Source organism: Coffea eugenioides, chromosome 11, assembly GCF_003713205.1.
Source record: "Coffea eugenioides isolate CCC68of chromosome 11, Ceug_1.0, whole genome shotgun sequence".
Lineage (NCBI taxonomy): Eukaryota > Viridiplantae > Streptophyta > Magnoliopsida > Gentianales > Rubiaceae > Coffea > Coffea eugenioides.
In genome coordinates, this window is record NC_040045.1 from 42,240,282 (window position 1) to 42,258,730 (window position 18,449).

General features: G+C 36.5%; 1 protein-coding gene and 1 pseudogene across 4 annotated transcripts; one reads left to right on the plus strand and one right to left on the minus strand.

Moving 5' to 3' along the window:
* LOC113752619 lies at window positions 1-4,783 on the plus strand (annotated as a pseudogene).
* Window positions 4,784-6,419: 1,636 nt separating this feature from the next.
* Window positions 6,420-11,091, minus strand: LOC113754066. 4 transcript variants are annotated; one of them, XM_027298390.1, is made up of 6 exons: window positions 10,727-11,091; window positions 10,429-10,506; window positions 9,042-9,142; window positions 7,473-8,454; window positions 6,885-7,384; window positions 6,420-6,788 (listed from the first exon to the last, which is right to left on the minus strand). In XM_027298390.1, the coding sequence occupies exons 3-6, from the start codon at window positions 9,104-9,106 to the stop codon at window positions 6,680-6,682; spliced, it is 1,656 nt and encodes a 551-aa protein (XP_027154191.1). In that variant the 5' UTR covers window positions 9,107-9,142; window positions 10,429-10,506; window positions 10,727-11,091; the 3' UTR covers window positions 6,420-6,679. The 4 variants fall into 4 exon arrangements, with proteins under 4 accessions (XP_027154191.1, XP_027154192.1, XP_027154190.1 ...); XM_027298391.1 differs by having other exon boundaries at window positions 9,042-9,138; window positions 10,429-10,566; XM_027298389.1 differs by having other exon boundaries at window positions 10,429-10,566.
* Between the last annotated feature and the right edge of the window lie 7,358 nt (window positions 11,092-18,449).

The following is an 18,449-nucleotide window of genomic DNA, read 5'->3' on the forward strand; positions in this document are numbered from 1 at the left end:
ATGTACGGCATGTTGGGATTTTATGTCCATCGAGGTCGAGGAAGGACAATGGGAACCCACCCCACCACTTCTTCCTTCAAATTGCTTCGTTTCCAACAAATATCGTGCAGATATCTATCTCATGGGGCGGTTAGATTTGCACCGAATACAAGCAACCATTGTTCGAAATTTGCGAGAGCATGCGCCTTGAGTTCCCAAAATTGGAATGGAATTTGAACTATTCCTTTGACTGCTTCAAAAGAGTAGTAATGAAATAGTACGTAGCTAAGAATAGCAAAACACATCATCCATGGAGCTAAGTGAAAAGATTTAGTAGTACATCATCAAAAGGACAAAGGTCCCTCCTCAGGGCCGGGTTTAGTTAGCAGCAAAAGTTGGAATTATGTGTCGGCCATCTTAAAGCTACAAGACAAGAAGTTCCTCATTTCCCTAATTACAATAAAACCCTGTTTCCAAAACTGTATGCCAAAAAGAAAGCTGATCACTTTCTTTTCTAATATATTTTTGCAACTAAAATATTATACTAGTTAATCTTCGTGAGATATCACCCCATGTTTCATGGAGCCACCGGGACAGACTTGTTATGTACGGGACGTCTTCTTCTCACAGGCATATAATCCATAGTAAAGAATTGTGAAGCGTCCGCCCCTTCCATCCGTTCTTGCCGTGACGTCCCTTTCCTTGCATGCACCAATTTGGCTTCTTTGTGATGCGATTCATCTGTTGACGTGGGCAAATTAATAATAGAGTGGACAAGTTATTACTGCTATGTAGAAGAAGATTAGTAGATCCTTCGAAACTTAAAAAAATGGAAGATTTACCGACGTTTTAATTTGATTACAAGAACAACATAACTAGCTCGGTCTAGACTCGTGGGTTATTTTTTTTAGCTACTTCTAGATTATGTTGAATTGTTGATTATCCTAAAATCATAATTTAATCTAAGTGATTGCATGCATCTACCACTAGGATCTTTTTTTGTGTTTTTTTTTTTTTTTGAAAGAATCTACCACCAGGAGCTATACCATACATCCAGTGATAGGGCTAGGATGGACTTAACACGTAGCTTCGAGATTTACTAGTTTGGATAAAGTGTGCATGCAATCCGGATGGCATAGTGTATGTTAATGATCTAGAGTCTATGGCCATATGTTTTTTGTAAGTACGTACTTTTCTTAAATACAAAGAAAATTACAAGAAACATGCACAGTATTGCTGTTGTAACTATACCTGAGCAAACAAAAACAGAGGCCAAAAAAAAAAAAAAAAGGACATTGGCAAAACGACTTGTTTTCTCATTCACCAATTTGATGTGTAATACGACATGAAATGAGAACTTCAAGGATAGAGGAAGAGGCTACACAGGAAAACTAGTTCTCCCATAGAGTTGGTCATTCATGATCCCAAAAGGGTTTTCTCGTGGAGTTAGGTTTTTTGTTTTTTTAATAATTTTTCCTTACATGTGAAACTTTAGAAGTTACTTCTGCTGAAAGGGAAAAAAAAAAGAATAGAGAATGTCCGCAATGCCTTGAAGCGAAAAGAATGGGTATTTGTAAGCTGATTTACATAGATATGTTAGCGGGGAAGTGTACACAAAACATGAATTCAAAATCTTTGATTTCCAAGTTCTTTGTACGAAACACATATACCTTGTAAAGCTTCATCCTGCATCTCGTATGGCATGTAATGATGCTTGTTTCCAACAGTTTTCACCTACTCAACGTGGGGAAAGAACCAGTAAATCAAGAATCAAGTTCGTGTATACTAACAAATTTCAGAATGCTTAGTTTTATTTAAAATCAGTAAATGAACAAGTTCATCTTATATTGAGTGTACATAATGCTTACATTAGCCTCTTGATGGAACTTCAGCTTCCTTGATAATGCAGGAAAACTGTGCTGCAAATGATCTGCAGAATGATGAGATGAGTGCATGTACTAGCCTATGGATGTCGAAGATACACTCAATCACAAATTCATCTTTGTATGTGCAGAGAAAGAAATATAAATTTTTACCTTGTTCGTGGGGCGTTTGTGCTAAAATCTGGAGAGAAGCACAAGGTGAAAGCATGAATGTGAGAAGAATACCAAGTACTGAGATGATTGTGTACAAATCCATCATATATAACTATCACAATGACTCGAGAACTTAAACTGAAGAGGGTTTTCCTTTGTGGCTAAAACTTTGAATATATAAAGCATGAGCTAGTACCGAAACCACAGACCACAGTCCATACAGGAAGATAGAGACAGACAAAGCAAGAGAACATACACAAAGCACAAAATACAGAGTTCCAAAAAACGAGTGCACAATCAATCCTTATTTTTATACTTACCTTTTTAGTAACCTTCGCAAACCTTGGGTTGTTTTTTTGTCACTTTCCATGCAGACCCACTAATGGGGTTTTAGTTTTAAATCATTCATATGTAGTTACGTGGTACATATGCTAAAGAGCCTTAAAATACTGAAGTTTGTTAGAGGGATGCCAAAAGATCAATGCCTCAAATCCTTTTTTTCGCAGTATCTAACGTAACTTGGCTTGGGTTTCATCTCCATACGATTGCGTACAGAGTATCTTGAATATTTGATGATGTGAACAATCAAAATTCTGTGATGTTCATAACTTGCGTTTGACCTGGCCGTTTAAATAAGACCTCTAGTTTGGTACAATGAGGAGGAGTTTATTATGGTCAATGCAATGAGATTTGTGGAATGAGTCGCGCCTGTCATCCTAATGCATCAAATTTATTTAGAATGTGCTTGATGTGGAAAAAAGTATATATCATGGACTGAGTGCTGAAATCATACCTCCACTTTGGTATAATAAGGAGTTTATTATGATCAATGCCGTGAGATTTATGGAATTAATCATGTTTTTTTGCCATTGCCATAGTATTATTTGAAAAATTCAAAATAATAATAGAATCATGAAACTTTTGTTTGTAATATATGAAACTATTTTACTATTTATAAAAGGAAAATTTGTCAAATTGGTCCCTAACATTTTCACAAAATTTTTTTTAATTCCCAACATTTAAAATCAGACAAAATCATCCCTAACATATAAATTATTATCCATTTTGATCATAATACTCGTATTTGCTCATTTCTCCAACTGAAAATAGCACACCTCTCTTACGTGGGCATATTTTTAATGGTAAAACCGAAAAACATACTTCATTCCCGGTTAAAAGCAAAAGTACCCTTTTCCCCTTTCCTCCTAAAATTACAATCACAAAAAACCCTAGTTTTCCCCCTAAAAGACCAACCGGCAAATCCAAAACTCAGCTACAAACTCAGCTGCCAAAGGCCGAATTTGCTGTTGCTTTTGAAGATGCCACGCGAATCAGTACTGAAAGATTCAATTCCCCTGTTCCCTTGATTTGGGAGGCTAAACGGGCTCTGAATGTTGGATCAGAGAAGAAACTTAAGAAAGCTATTGATCAAGTTCGGGAATTTGCTAAACAGATCATCAAAGAAAAGAAGGCAGAAGTGGAAGAAAAATCATCAATTGATTCAGTTGATCTCTTGTCATGATTCTTAAGCTCAAGCCACTCCAATGAAGATTTCGTCACCGACATTGTTATCAACTTTATCTTGGCAGGCCGAGACACAATCTCTGCCGCATTAACATGGTTCTTCTGGTTAGTCTTTGGCAACCCAAATGTTGAGAAGAAAATCATAAAAGAAATCAAAGAAAAGTCTAAATCTCCGGTATATGATGAAGTTAAGGACATGGTTTACACGCATGCTTCGCTTTGCGAAATCATGAGACTCTACCCACCGGTTTCTACAGATACCAAAGAAGCAATAGAGGATGATGTATTGCCCGATGGGACAGTTGTTAGGAAGGGCACCAGGGTGACTTATCTGTTGGGCTCTGAGAGAGCCAAATTCGGGGAGAATTTAACCATGAGCTAGAATGGGAACCACAACCATGGGCTTGACACCACATCCAACCCAAAACCTTAAGGCCTTGGGTCTATGGATCATTCCTACTTATATGTTCCTCATTCTACTCATCTCTTTCCGATGTGGGATATTGATTCATACTTGATATCCCAACAATCTCCCCCTTAATTGTGAATCTCTTCTACATCGGACCTCTCTCCCTAGCCCATTCACTCCATCAAGCCCACTTCAATCTGGAGTGTACGATTCTTGCTCAAGAGCCCACATGCCCTTGCCTCACTGCAGGTCTGCATGTTTTTTTTTTTTTCCCCGCTCATATCCAAGCCACGCCTTACCACTCCCACTGGCTTTTTATCCTGGACTCACTGTCCAGCCAAACCATCGACTCTGATACCACTTGTTGGGCTCTGAGAGAGCCAAATTCGGGGAGAATTTAACCATGAGTTAGAATGGGAACCACAACCATGGGTTTGACACCACATCCAACCCAAAACCTTAAGGCCTTGGGTCTATGGATCATTCCCACTTATATGTTTCTCATTCTACTCATCTCTTTCCGATGTGGGATATTGATTCATACTTGATATCCCAACATTATCATCCCTGTGCAATGGGTAGGATAGAGGAGGTGTGGGGTTCGGATTGGACGGAATTTAAGCCAGAGAGGTGGTTGGAGAGGTATGGGCTGAGCGGAAAGTGGAACTTTGTAGGTAATGACTCGTACACCTACCCTGTATTTCAGGCTAGCCTAAGGATTTGTCTTGGAAAGGAGTTGGCTTTCCTGCAGATGAAAAGGGTGGTTGCTAGTGTCCTACGGCGATTTAAGGTGATGCCGGCAATAGAGGGAGGAGTGGAGCCGGTGTTCTTGTGAGAATTTGCCATGCTTGGATTGCTTGTTTCCGTGGAAAAATATTGTCATTTTTCGTGATCACATTTCCCTATCACCTTTTTCCCTCACATATATCAAATCGCTACAGTAATTTTTCCATGAAAAATGACGAAAAATGCAATCCAAACACAACCAGGTGCTGGTGTCTTCCGGTTTTGTTCTTAAAAATATGTCCACGTGAGAGAGACGTGCTATTTTCAATCGGAGAAATGAGCAAATACGAGCATTTATGACCAAAATAGATCATAATTTATATGTTAGGGACGATTCTGACCGATTTTAAATGTTAGGGACTAAAAAAAATTTTTTGTAAAAATGTTAGGGATTAATTTGACAAATTTCCCTTTATAAAAAGGGCATTTGTTAAAATCTATATTTCATCATTTTCATGGTATTTAATCTTGTGGCAGTTTTCCACTTTTCCTCCAAATGCCGCATCTTGTGTGCGTATATTTGCATTCAATGTGATTCATTGCTCAACAATTTTCTATTCACACAAAATGAGCTGCAAAAGGAACTACAAATTGAACAAGAAGTTCATTTGATTGAAGAAGTAAAACATTAGGGCCAAGAAGATTTTATTTTAGAGATAGCACTAAGTTACTTAAATTTTTCATAAACAAATGAACTTATACGTTTCTAGATGTGGATCTCCATGTACCATTATACCGAGTTTAACCGACTCCTCAAACCCCGTCAATCTTTTTTCCTACCCATGTCATGGGATTAAATTACCATTTTATAATTATTGAAATCAGTTGCACTTCGTATATTGAGCCTGACTGTCCGAGTATACGTACATTCAAGTATTGCATGTGAAATGTTCAAAAAAAGAAGATAAAAATAATAATGGCCTCCCCCTTTATTAATAATTATTATCGTACTATGTTGAGGAAAGAGCGATATAGAGAGCAAGACAAGAGTTCTAAATACTAAAATATTAAAAATAAAAAAAAAATATATATATACACAAATACAAACTCTTTTTTTTTGGAATAAAAAATAATTTGATTCAGATTTACGCACTAATAACAGCAAGTACATCAAATATGATATAGATTAAGTAATAAATCCATATAGATCTGAAAAATCAAATGATATAACAAATCTTAAAAAAAACCTATAAATTTTTGTGGGACTCTTGTACATCCCTACCAATTAGCCCATTTTAGACACACTACACCAAGAGATCATGATGCGCCGACATGGTGAAAGCAAATAGTGTAGTTTCTTACTTTCTTTTAACGGCTGCTAACTTTGCCCGCCGCCAGCCCTAATGACTTTGCGGGAGTTTTCAACGCCCCCTTTAGTTTTTCTTGATACAAGCAGGCAAATTCTGACTGGAAGAAAGTTACCGACAATATGGAAACATGGTCTAACAACTACCATTCTATGGTGGTTTTTAGCTGCTGTTGCTTTATGTCATCAAGGGGTAATTGCCACGAGATTGAAAACTACAGGTCTTTGGACTCAACAACAAAAAGAAAATGCAGCCAGAACTGGAACAGGGGCATAAGAAAAGGAGCTAATTCTTAGCAATGTCAAGGTTTTAATATGATTGCCACGAAGAATCCAACTCTAACCCTGTAGAAGTTAGCTGCAGCAGAACATGCTGCTGTATGGAAAAAGTTGCAGTGCAATTAGTAGGATTTGTACATGAATCTTCTGATAAATAGATGACCGCTCAACGGCTCAAGAGCTAAAATGTAAACATCAATTAGACATCAACTTTGCTCATTCGAGTTTAAAAACTCAAAAAGGGAAAATAAACCTAAAAGAATATTGACAAGTATACTAAGAGCACTCGATGGCCCACAACTTCATATCTTGATGCTGTATATACCTAAGCTAATAACAACTATATGTAGAAAGATGTATTTAGAATCTACAGCAAAAAAGGCCCTGTATCCACCCCCGGTGTTTCCGGATATGCCTCCGCTCGGCCTTTGTCATTCTCACAGGACTGCTATTCCATTCAGATTGTAATCTGTCAAAAGCAGAGGAAGTTGTCAATCATAAAGACCATGGCTTGGCAGATTCTTGAAAAACTAAGGGTAACTGCTTCAGTAGGTTAAATATTTACATGGGGAACGCAAAGGACCGCGTGCTGGTGGTGCTGCTATCTGATCGAAGAGATATGCTCCCAGAATAAGCTATTGGCCCTGAGTACGTAATAAGACCTGATAAAGGTCCTGTTGAAGAGAAACTTGACTCCCCCCCACCACGATGGACTTGGCTAGGATGGTCCACTGCATCTTGTTGCTGGGCTTTTGGCTCATGAACAGTGGTCTCGTTCTTGTCCGTGCTGCTTCCACATTCAATGAGAGCAGCTGATTGGTCAGTCAAATTCTCCTGCTTGTGATTGAGCACACCCTCTGACTTGAGGACTTCTTCATGACTGTTTTCAGCAGACTCATCAGCGTGGCTATCTATTGCAGGTTTGGGAGACTTGAAATCAAATGTGATTGTCCCACTTTCCACTTTGCTATTATAATGCAAATTATTGGCTGTTCCACTCTTCTTTGATGCGTCTGCAGTAAAAGCTACGGCAAGGCTTTCTAAAATAGAATCTACGGATGGAACCTGTATGGCAACCAACAAATGAGGAATCAGATTTCAAGATTCAGGCCTCTCAAGGTGTCTAAATCTCGAGAATTGGGCAAAACAATACCTCGTCAAGCTGTTTTGGAGCTTTGTTCCCATCACAGTTGGATAATAGTTGAATAGAGTCCTGCACAACTGACTCTTGCGAGCTACGTCCACTAATCACAGCAGATTCATCCTCAGAAACATCATCTGCTCTCCTTTCGGTGGAACTCCAATTTGCTTCACCCATCTGCGTCACATTCCCTGGACCACGTACCTTAGTAGCATCCTTGCCAGCATGTTCTTCTAAGGAGGAGTTTGATCCCTCCATGAAAAAGGTTGAAATATCCACTTCTTCTTTGGCTCCACAATCAATAGAAACACTGTTTGTGATATCATCTACTGTAGAAGCTTTAAGTCCATCTTGGCCGGGTTCAGTGTCATGGCATCCTCTTATTGTCCCACTATGCTGGTCTTGACAAGGCTGCAGAGCAAACATGCCAGTATGACCATCTTTGTCAGCTTCAATCAAAGTTTTGTCCTGGGTAGGCAACCCTTCGTCAACACATATGTCCTTAACAATTTGGTAATTACTATCTCTGTAGCACACTATAACCTCAGAAAGTTCACACTCACGAACACTTTTGTCAGTGTAACGTCGTGAATCTGACTGTGATACAAACAATGATGAAACATTGGTGCACAGTTTCTCGGAATCTCTAGATTCTTTTTCACCATCTACAATAATTGAGCTCTCAAATTTTGGACTACTCCGTAGTTTATCTTCATGGTCTGATAGCTCAGTACCACCAGCACCATCATTCGAATGACACAAGGGCCCTTCATGATCTCCCAGCTTTCCAGGATCTCTAGCTTTGTCATCATCAGTGGTGGTCCTTATGTCCGCAACCTCAGAGCACTTGAGCACAGATGCATGCAAAGAATCATGCACATTTTCCATCTGAAATGCTAGAGGATCTGCCACCCTCTCAAAGCCATTTGAATGGCGTAAGATATCACTCTTATCTTTCTTCATGGTCAACTTCACTTCAGGGATGTCCAAGTCCCTGTTAAAGCAATAACTGGTTTTAGGATCATGTTTGTGTAATAGAATCATAGGCAGAGAATTTAAATACTCAACATCTAGTACTCCTGAACATAATTATTGACATAATTTCTTTTTCTTGGTGAGAACAGACAGACATGGAAGTTAGATGCACAAAAGGTAGACCAAGTAGAATCCAGTAATAGCATACCAAAAATCTTTTTGCAGTGAATCAAGCAAGGCTCAAAACAAGATATAATTCTATAGCTTGAACCTGGCACTGCTGTATCATGTTGAGATAGATGAAGTGCCTAAAATCCTCACTAAATGGATCTCATATGAAGATCCCCACTAGTCTTTATTAAACTGCTATCAATAAGAAACAATAACTGAGAACTAGTGCTTATCAAACCTCCAGAATATACATTCTATACAGCAAACACACATCCAGCAGAACTTGTGAGCCTTTGAAAAGCAGGTGAAGAAAGAAAAACAGGAAAGGAAAGGGGGAAAAAAAAAGAATGCCACCGACTAATGCTGAGTAGCTACTCTACACGATACTACGCAGACCCAACAACAGTTTGAAACCAGCAAAGACAGCAGAATTACCAGGTTTCATAGTTTACATCAGCAGGAATAGTTTGTAAAATTCTCAACAGCTGTGAAGCAAACATCCACTATTTTTGGCAGCTATGACTAAGGCAACCTGCCTATGAAATTGAAGGTGAAGTTAGTTACCGTTCAGTCCAAGCTTGACACCAGATGCTTGATAATACCAAGCACCGAGTTAACTGAGCAAAGTAATGCAGGCAAGTAACTCATACACAATAGCCAAAAATTATCAATTATGAAAGAAACTACACTAAAAATCAGAATCAACAATTTTATTCCTTGGTCTCTGATCCCTTAGCAGGGCAGGAAATTTTAGAAGAAAAACAACAAACGTGATTCCATAAAGATTCTCATAAGGTAGACCTGGACAAAAATCATGTGGGCTGCCTATTTGCCTCCACAACAAACAGTGAATCAGGGGGAAGGAAGGTATAAAATGTACCAAGCAAGCAATAAAATCTTCTTGACAAGGAAGAAAAATGAATCTTGTCTTATTCAGGATCACAAAAACCATCAAATATTCAAAGCAACTGTGGTTACCCTCTCATGCTGTTCAAAGGGGGTCGTTTTCTTCCACAAGTAAATTCAACAAAATGACAAACTAAATTTCCTAGTTTAGAAGAGAGCTTCCTAATCTGGGAGATCGCCTGATTTACAGGGGGAAAAAAAGAAATAAAAACCATAAAATACAGATAAAGCTAAATCCTATTGGCTAGTCCATCGAATCAAAGAAAAAAATATTACTCCGGCAGCTAATTGTTAACCACCGTGTCAAAAACAATGTCACATTTCCATCCAACTCTTCCTTAGATCTTCTTCTGGATTTCGCGACCTCCTAAACATTTTATTATTTTTCTATACTTGGTGGAGTCAGTTGTTTAGCTTACAATAGTCTGACTCTTGGCATATAACCATGGGGAAGTGGGCATCTCACCTTTGTCCATGGATAAAGAAAAGGACAAATAAAGTTCACTACTTTCCAAGAATTTCGAAACGAACCTTTACCAGCCAAACTATTTCCCCAATCTCCAAAGTCAAAACCTCATTCCACATTTCTTTTGTCCTTTTGCTATCTCTCACCCACTAGATCTAACCCGTACCCCTAAGTATATTAGTCTTAAAGTTTAATATACTATTCTTACCATAAAGCTTTTCACCATTCTTATCATCCAATATAAAACGCTCAAGCTCTAAAGTAGCAACAGTAACCAATTATATCATTGATTTTCCTCGGATCCCAACAAAAATTACAGCTATTTAATTCACAAATGAAAAGGCAAAAAAAGCCATCAGCGAATTCTTTTTCAAAACGGAAAAATTTTTAAAAATAAAACGCACAAAGGAAAAATGGAAATCAAAAACTACAGTCGGTATTTTTCTTTACCTGGTTATTCATATGTGGTACAACCAAAAGGGATATCTTCCAGTATCTCCAGTAGACTGATGATGGATTCTCTCTTCACTGCAAAGTTTCCAAACCATGATCATCAGCTCCAACACTAAAAACATACTAAACCTTAACCTTCAAAAAAAAGAAAATAAAAAAAAGCTTTAGCAATCATAGAACATCAAAATTCATGAAATACATTAAAAGATCGAATCCCAGTAACAGTAAAGCAAAACAGATCAGAGAAGAGAAGCACAGAAGATTTAGTGTGTAAAGATCTAAAATTCTCACATACCATCTATAGCAAAAGAGGGAAAGAACAGTCTTTTTTCCAGCAGTAATGATGAAGAAAGAGAAGAAAAACCACCAAGTTATAAATTTTATGCAGGGGGGGCCTCCAGGCTTCAGCTATAACAGAGGGAATTCTATGCAGGGAGAGAGAAAGAGAGAGTTGATAACTTGATAGTAGGAGGAATGTGAAAGAGCTCATAGAAGTAATAGTTAAGAGGTGGTACCGGAACAAAACATGAAAAGGGAAATACAGAAGAAAAAGGTCTGTATGTGTTACTAATTTAAATAGTGCTAGTATTTTAGAGGGTCAACTCTCGCCAGTCGCCGCCCCAGAAGGAGGCAGCAAAAGCTCCTTCTTCGACCTTTGGATATATGGAAAATTGCAAAATGGGGAGGGAGAAAAAGGAAAGAGTGGATGGCAACTCTTATATGTGTAGACTGTAGAGGCAGACTGGAGCGCACGAAGTGGGCTAAAGATAATACTAAGTGGTAGTGTCTGTAACAAATCAGTTTCAATGCCATTAATTATTGGAATCATCATTATCACACAGTAATTAGTAGTATTAATTAAAAGAGGATGTGTCCAATTGTACCTATTAGGTACGCGTTAATATATATTTGAAAATATAAGATTAATTAGAGAATATGTATAAATATAAGAAAAATTAATAGTAATTGTTAATATGTGTATATACATGATAGATTAAATAAAATTTAGATATATTAATGAGTGCTGAATGGACATCAATTTTAAAAACCGTAAAAAACTTATGGTTATGGCTTAAAGTCATTAATAATTGGATTCATTACCACAGTAAGTATTAAAAAGATTTTGGTAATGGGGTAACATTTTCTTCTTTTTTTTTACTGTTATTTTGGACAACAGAAATAGAAAGGTAAATATGTTATATTATAGTAATTCTTTATACAAAATATTGCAGTCGGCGAAGCTTAAGATCTCTCTTTGGAGCAAGTTTTTAAATTTTCATTTTCAGATTGTAGGACAGAAAACAAGGGAAAAATTGGGTCTTGATGGAGGGTGGACAACAAAATTTGGATGGTTTTTTGTTCTTTGTCAGATGTGATATTCTTTTATTGTCATATATGTGAGGTGAAGTGGGAAAGTCTGACAATGGAATTAGAAGAGTAACTAAAGAAGAGAATAGAAGGGCTGACCAAAACTTTTTCTAGGTGGAAAGGGTGCGGGTGGGGAGGCCTGGCATAGGGACAAAGTGGAAGTCAAGATGCGAGTTGGTTACTTGGAGATGGATTATTGGATTGGTGCTGTTTTCTTCTTCTTCTTCTTCTTGTCTTCTGCTGCAATAAAGGAAAAAAAACAAATCAACAAGGAAATTGAAGGGGTGCTTTATACTACTTTTAAAACAATTGCCATACTATCGTATCAGCAAACTCTGGCAACAGAAAAAAGATTACCAGATATAAATAAAATGCTTTTTTTGACAGGGCACCCCTTAATAGGAGTAGGTTAGATTATATATGTCATTACAAAAAAAAATGGCATCACTTAGGACAGTTATTAATGCACTTAATATTCACCTAACCTATTGTGTATATATATATATATATATATTATACTAACAAACTCTAGCAACAAAAAAAAGATTACCAAATATAAATAAAAAGGGCGAAAACTAATATAACCAATTTATGGAGTATAATTTTACGTGTATAGTTTAGTTTAGACTTTTCTATTCCAGTCTAAAAGTAAAACCTTCTTAAAATTTTGTAGAATTTTTTTAATAGGTGGTCAGGACATTCTTTAGTATACCTAAATTACTGATGTGAATGCGCGCACCCATTCGCGTTAATTACATCTCTTCATTTAGACATTTTTTTCAAATTAATTTCGCTTTTTATCAAAAAAATTAACACTCAGGCCCTTTATTTAATAATAGAGCAGGAATTTCTCCCCATTATTTAACCGATTCAATCTCCATTTATAAGCCCACTACGAATCAGACGGGATCCTCTATCCATTATATATGTTCTTTTTTTTGTCCAATGCAAAACTACGTAGTTCCACTTATTAATATTGCTGATGTGGCACATAACATTGAATGCATATTTAGGAGGTGGCAAGCTATTGAATGAGAGAGAAGAACGGGGTACCTCTTCAGTGTGTTATGTAGACGTTATTTTTTTTATTACGTTGCAAGAGGTATTGATTATAGTTTAAAAAATCTCTTATTTTGGAGATAAACAACCTATTATGGTTTCAGCAAACAACACCTGCTATCAACTGCCCTTGAAAGCCAAATGATTTGAGTTTGATGCTTTGCCTTTGGATATATCGTTTTGCTTTGCGTGTGAACAAATTTTGCCATTTAAAAAACATTGGGCTTTGATTCAATGGCTAAGAGAGCAGTTATCTTGTGTAACAGTCAAGGGTCAAAAAATTTAGAGGATACAGTAATGTAGTTGTCGTTTATCCCAATTGGACTCCCCATAGTATAAAATTGGAGTTGATTATTAACATTCGATTAAAAAAATCTATTCATCAAATCTTAATTTTCATTTTTTTATCAATCAATAACTTCTACAGCATTTCTACTCTAACCTGTCTAGGGAGGGTTCGACTGGATTAAGGGGATTAGAAAAAGTGGTTTCCACCTTTAAATCAAAGGGGAGCACTACTGCACATTAAGTCTATACATCAAAATTTAATATTTTTTTTTGTACAGACCGATTTTATTTCACATTAAATCAAAATGAATTGAGAGGCCACTATTTTCAATTGTACTTCAATTATCTAGACAGTTGTCATCCCAAACTCATGTACATATTTCCATTTCTGGGGGTTAGAATGCTTTTCCTTTTTGTCTTTAATGCTGAGCATTAATACTATTCCCTCCGTCTCACTTTGATAGTTTTGATTTTTTTTTCTCACACAGGTCAAGAAAAATTAATTAACTTTATTGAAAAAGTTCATCTAGTCTAGTATGTTATTAAAATATCCTTACATTAATATTAGGAGTATTATTAATCATTATACCTTTACATTAATTATAATAATAATAATGATGGTATTTAAATAAGTTGACGGTATTAAATAAGGTAACCTATATTTACTGATAATAAAGTATATTAAATAAGAGTATTTTAGAGAAGTTAAAAATTTAGTATATTTTTCAATGGGAAGGTTGATTATAACTTAGAACGGATGAAAAAGAAAAACAAGACTATTAAAATTGAACGGAAAGAGTATTAGCTTTCAATCAAATGTACGTTTGAATTGCAATATCTTCCACATTGAAACCATATAGTAATAATCAATTTAGAAAAAAAAAAGTATAAAATGTTTGAATTCATTAAGAATGTTTGACTTGAAAGAGAGAGGTTTTACTTTGGTTTCCTACGCAAACACTTGTCCTTCACAGAATTATTGCTTAATTAGGTAAGCTTGATTTACATACTCATTTGGTTTTCAACTTTATGTTTGCTCGAAGTATTCTAGATCATCCAAAATAAGTTAGTTTGTCGGACACTAATTTCTTATCTATATGGTAATTAGCTCCGCTGAAATTTTACGTCTGACAATTAAGGCAAAAAAAAAAAAAGGGCTTCCTACTCAAATTGATCGGATTAAAGAAATTGTAGTAATACCTTTTTTTTTTTTTGGATCAATAGCCATTTAATTGATGCTAAAATAGTTTATATCAAGAAAATGTGATACAAATATATATATGGATTTGCCAGCTACATCGAGTCGATTTTTGATGCATTGCATCAGGATCGCCATATCACATCAGTTGACAAACTTTTGTTGGGTGTGAAAAATTTTGGTTGGCTAAACTTTAGCCCTGGTCCATTAAGTATTTCTCTCATTAATGATATTCTTGACCTTCTACTTCTAGTGCCTTGAACAAATTGATGAATTCACTTTGCAACAAACGTACGGTCAATATTAATGCCTTTCCTAGGAATGGTGTTACGTTATCAATGTGATGATGAAGACAGAGATAATTACCAGACCTGTGTGATTTGCGAGTCCGATGTCTCCATCAGTAATTAAAGCACTGCAACGGTTATAATCATGAATGAGTGATTCATAGATTTAGCCCCTTTTGAAACAGGCGCACGTTATCACTACGGTGCCAGGATTTGTTTGAAAGAGAATTAGTCATGGTTAAAAGATGAATTAAATTATTTGATATTCGAATTGAGATTAGTTTGATAAGTGTTCGTTCGACTTTAGTTCGTCAATTAGTTATATTAAATTTGAACAGTATTTTATATTCGATAACATTCAAATTCGATAAAAAAAAATTCGTTCAAATTTGATTCGACAAATAAATAAGTCGAGTTTGAACAAAATTTTAAATTCGTTAAAATAATTAAAGAATCTCGAATATTAGGATACTCGACTTGATCATACTCATTTACACTCCTAAAATTAATAGCAATTTTTCACTTATCTCTTAATGACTTGAACTCGTAATTTCTTGATTGCAAGTCAAACATCTTATCAATTAGTAGAGCTGTTAAACGAGCCGAGTCGAGCTCGAGCATAGGACAATCGAGCTCGACTCGAACCCCTAATCGAGCTAGCTCGAGCTCGTTCGATTACTAATTCGAGCTTCACAAGGCGCTCGAGCTCGACTCGATGTGGTGGTAAAAAACTCGAGCTCGGGCTCGAACTCGAGTTTGAAATCGAGCCGAGCTCATTAAGCTCGAAGCTCGAGCTCGCAAAAAATGTCAGTGATAGCTTACTAAAAAAAAAAAAAAAAAAAATCAGTGATCCTAAGTTTCCGGTGTTCTGCTGCTACATACAAGTCCAATCATTGGTTCTTTTTCTTTATCTCGAGGATGGAACTTGAGCGCCCTTATCACCACAATTTCATATATTTTTTAGTAAGATATATAAAAAAAAAAAAGAGGGAATTATCGAGTGAGTATATGCTGAAAATTCCAGCTTTCATATCCCTCTTCACTCTAGAAAAACCATTGCTTCAAATTTAAACTGTTGTTAACAACTAGATGAAAACACAATTCCGTTAATTTTGTAAACATTAGAACGTAGTAGCAAAAACTGCACTCGGAGTACATCGTGTTAAAAAAAAAAAAAAAACAGATAGACAGGAAAATGATAGTTTAAGGGGCGCTTTGCAACCTGCACTCGGAGTACATCGTGTTAAACCTGAAAGATTTTCTGGGTTAAAGCTCTCAAATGCTTCTTCAGTAGTGCGTCTTTCTTGAAAATTATTGGCTCAAAAGCTGAAAGAATGAGGCAAACAGGGAGAGAGTGGGATTTCTGTAAAGGGTGGTTCACGAGCAGTGACGGTGGCGAGAATGGAGGGTGCTCCGTATGGTGAGTCAGTGACGGTGGGTGCGGCTGCGTCTGCGGCTGCGGCTGTGGAACGGAAAAAGAGTTGACAGAAATCAGAGGAGGCACCTGGCCGTTGCTGCTGCGGGTGCGGGTGCGGATGGCGCCTGGCCGTTGCGGCTGCGGCTGCGGATGGCGCCTGGCCGTTGCTGCTGCGGCTGCAGCTGGCGGTGAGAATGGCGGCTGCAGGGTGCGGCGTAAGAATGAAGGCAGCGGGGATTGGAGTGCGGCTGCGGGGTGACGGCTATGGGACGGGAAAACGAAGGACCACAAGAGGAAAAGAAGAATTAGGGCTACACGGAGATGACTTAGTTAAAGTACCACGTACACATTGAAATGACGAAAATGTCCTTATCTTTCGAGCCTAACGAGCTTCAACGAGCCGAGCCTTGCTCGGCTCGTGTTTTAAACGAGTATTGATTAGAACTCGAGCTCGGCTCGTTTCTCTCTGTAAACGAGCCGAGCCGAGCTCTTATCGAGCCGGGTCGAGCTCGGCTCGCGAGCTGCCCGGTTCGATTAACAGCTTTATCAATTAGTAATGAATACTATTACTTATTACTTATTTGGATAATTTTTTTATACACTGTCAGTGTATAATTTTTTTTTTTTTACAATAAAAGGTTTAGATCATGTCATATAATATGAATTCAAATTCGAAATTCAAATCATTCACGTGTGATATACATCAAAAACTGCTAGTATAAAAAAAAATCACTACACTATTAATGTACAAAAAGTTAATGCCACTTATTTATTTGGTGGATAACTATAAGAATCTTTGAATGAAAATTCAAAACGTTAGATCTTGTGCCTTATTATATTTCTTGCTTATAGTTTGAGTTTGAAACTAATTGATTTTTAAATAGAATGAAAACTATTTCACTTCCAAATCAAACATGTTAGAAGAAAACCCGTAGTTATAGCGGGATTTGTATTAGTATTTGGACATGCAAAGGTGCTGTGGACAGAGACAGACAGGACAATCGTCCTAAACGGTGTAATATTTTTTGAATAATTATGTAATTTCGTGACAAAAACACAATTATTATGTACGGAATTCATATAAATAGTAATAAAATCTCAATCTTTTATTATTGTAAGAATGTATAAGTAGTTGATCTGAAATTACGAAACGTTAACAAGATGTTGTGGTGTTTAAGGACGGTTGCCTTGTCCCGTGCCGGTGGCATATTCGTGAGTTTGACCTCATCCGCCGAGATTCTAAAGGTCATTAAACATGCATCTTTGGTCAGGTGATGACCAGTAAGCAGGAAATGAAAATAATAAAGAGGCGGAAATCAAGACTGCATCTTCTTAGAACGCTAGGTTCGTGATTAGATATAACAGGTGTCAATTCCACATCCAAGATTTTAATATCATGCAAAATTTGGATAGAATGTCAAATTTGTCTTTCTAAAGTCAATTGAAGGGATAGTTTTGTCATTTCAATAAAAATTCTTGCGGAAACAAAACTTGAAATATTTTAATCGCACTCTCATTATTTGTTTTATTATATAATCTAATAAATAAAACCCTTATGATAAAAATGATAATAAGAGTGTGATTAACAAAAAAGGACAATGCAATTAATATTTATTTTCCTAAAATTAATATGCCGCAGCAATTAACATTTACCACTCCTGTGTATGGGTTTGCCATTAAAAAAAGAGAGAAAGTGGCAATTTAAAATTCAAATTTTGCTCATGTGTCATTCATCCAACCGTGATAATATATACACTGATAGTGTATATAAGATTTACTCCTACATTGAACTTCAATTGTTATTACTACAGTCCATCAAGTGTTTCTCTTAATTATTTTCACCATGTTACTAGACACATTGGGAGATGCTAGCACCCACACTATTATGCAATTCTAAACACACACATTGGATTTTGACCAAGAAAAAAAAAATACACATATTGGGCAACTTCTAGTACTAACTGCAGAAGTGATTAGTGTATCGAAGGGGTGAATTTAAAATAGATGTATGTGGGTTTAGTTCATTGAACCAGATATGTTCATTCATTATCCAGAATTGGAAAAATCCTGGATTTTTCTTTTCTTGTCATATCACACAGAACAACAGAGAGAGATTTGGTGTTTGTTTCTGGAGACAAACTGGGAGTGCTTGATTACACGAATCATTAGAAATGAACTAATAAGAATCAATGCTAATTTACAGGTCTGAAAAGATAGCTTCCTACTAATACTCTAGTCGTGTTTGGTAAATTGGACGAAATCATTAGGAGTTTGAAGAATTACCAAATATGTTCTCCAACAAACATTTACAAAAATGGGAAAAAAAATCAGCCAGCCCCCTTGGTGAAGTTAACAATTCATGGAATTCATATAGCGTACACTTTTTTTTTTTTTTTTTTTT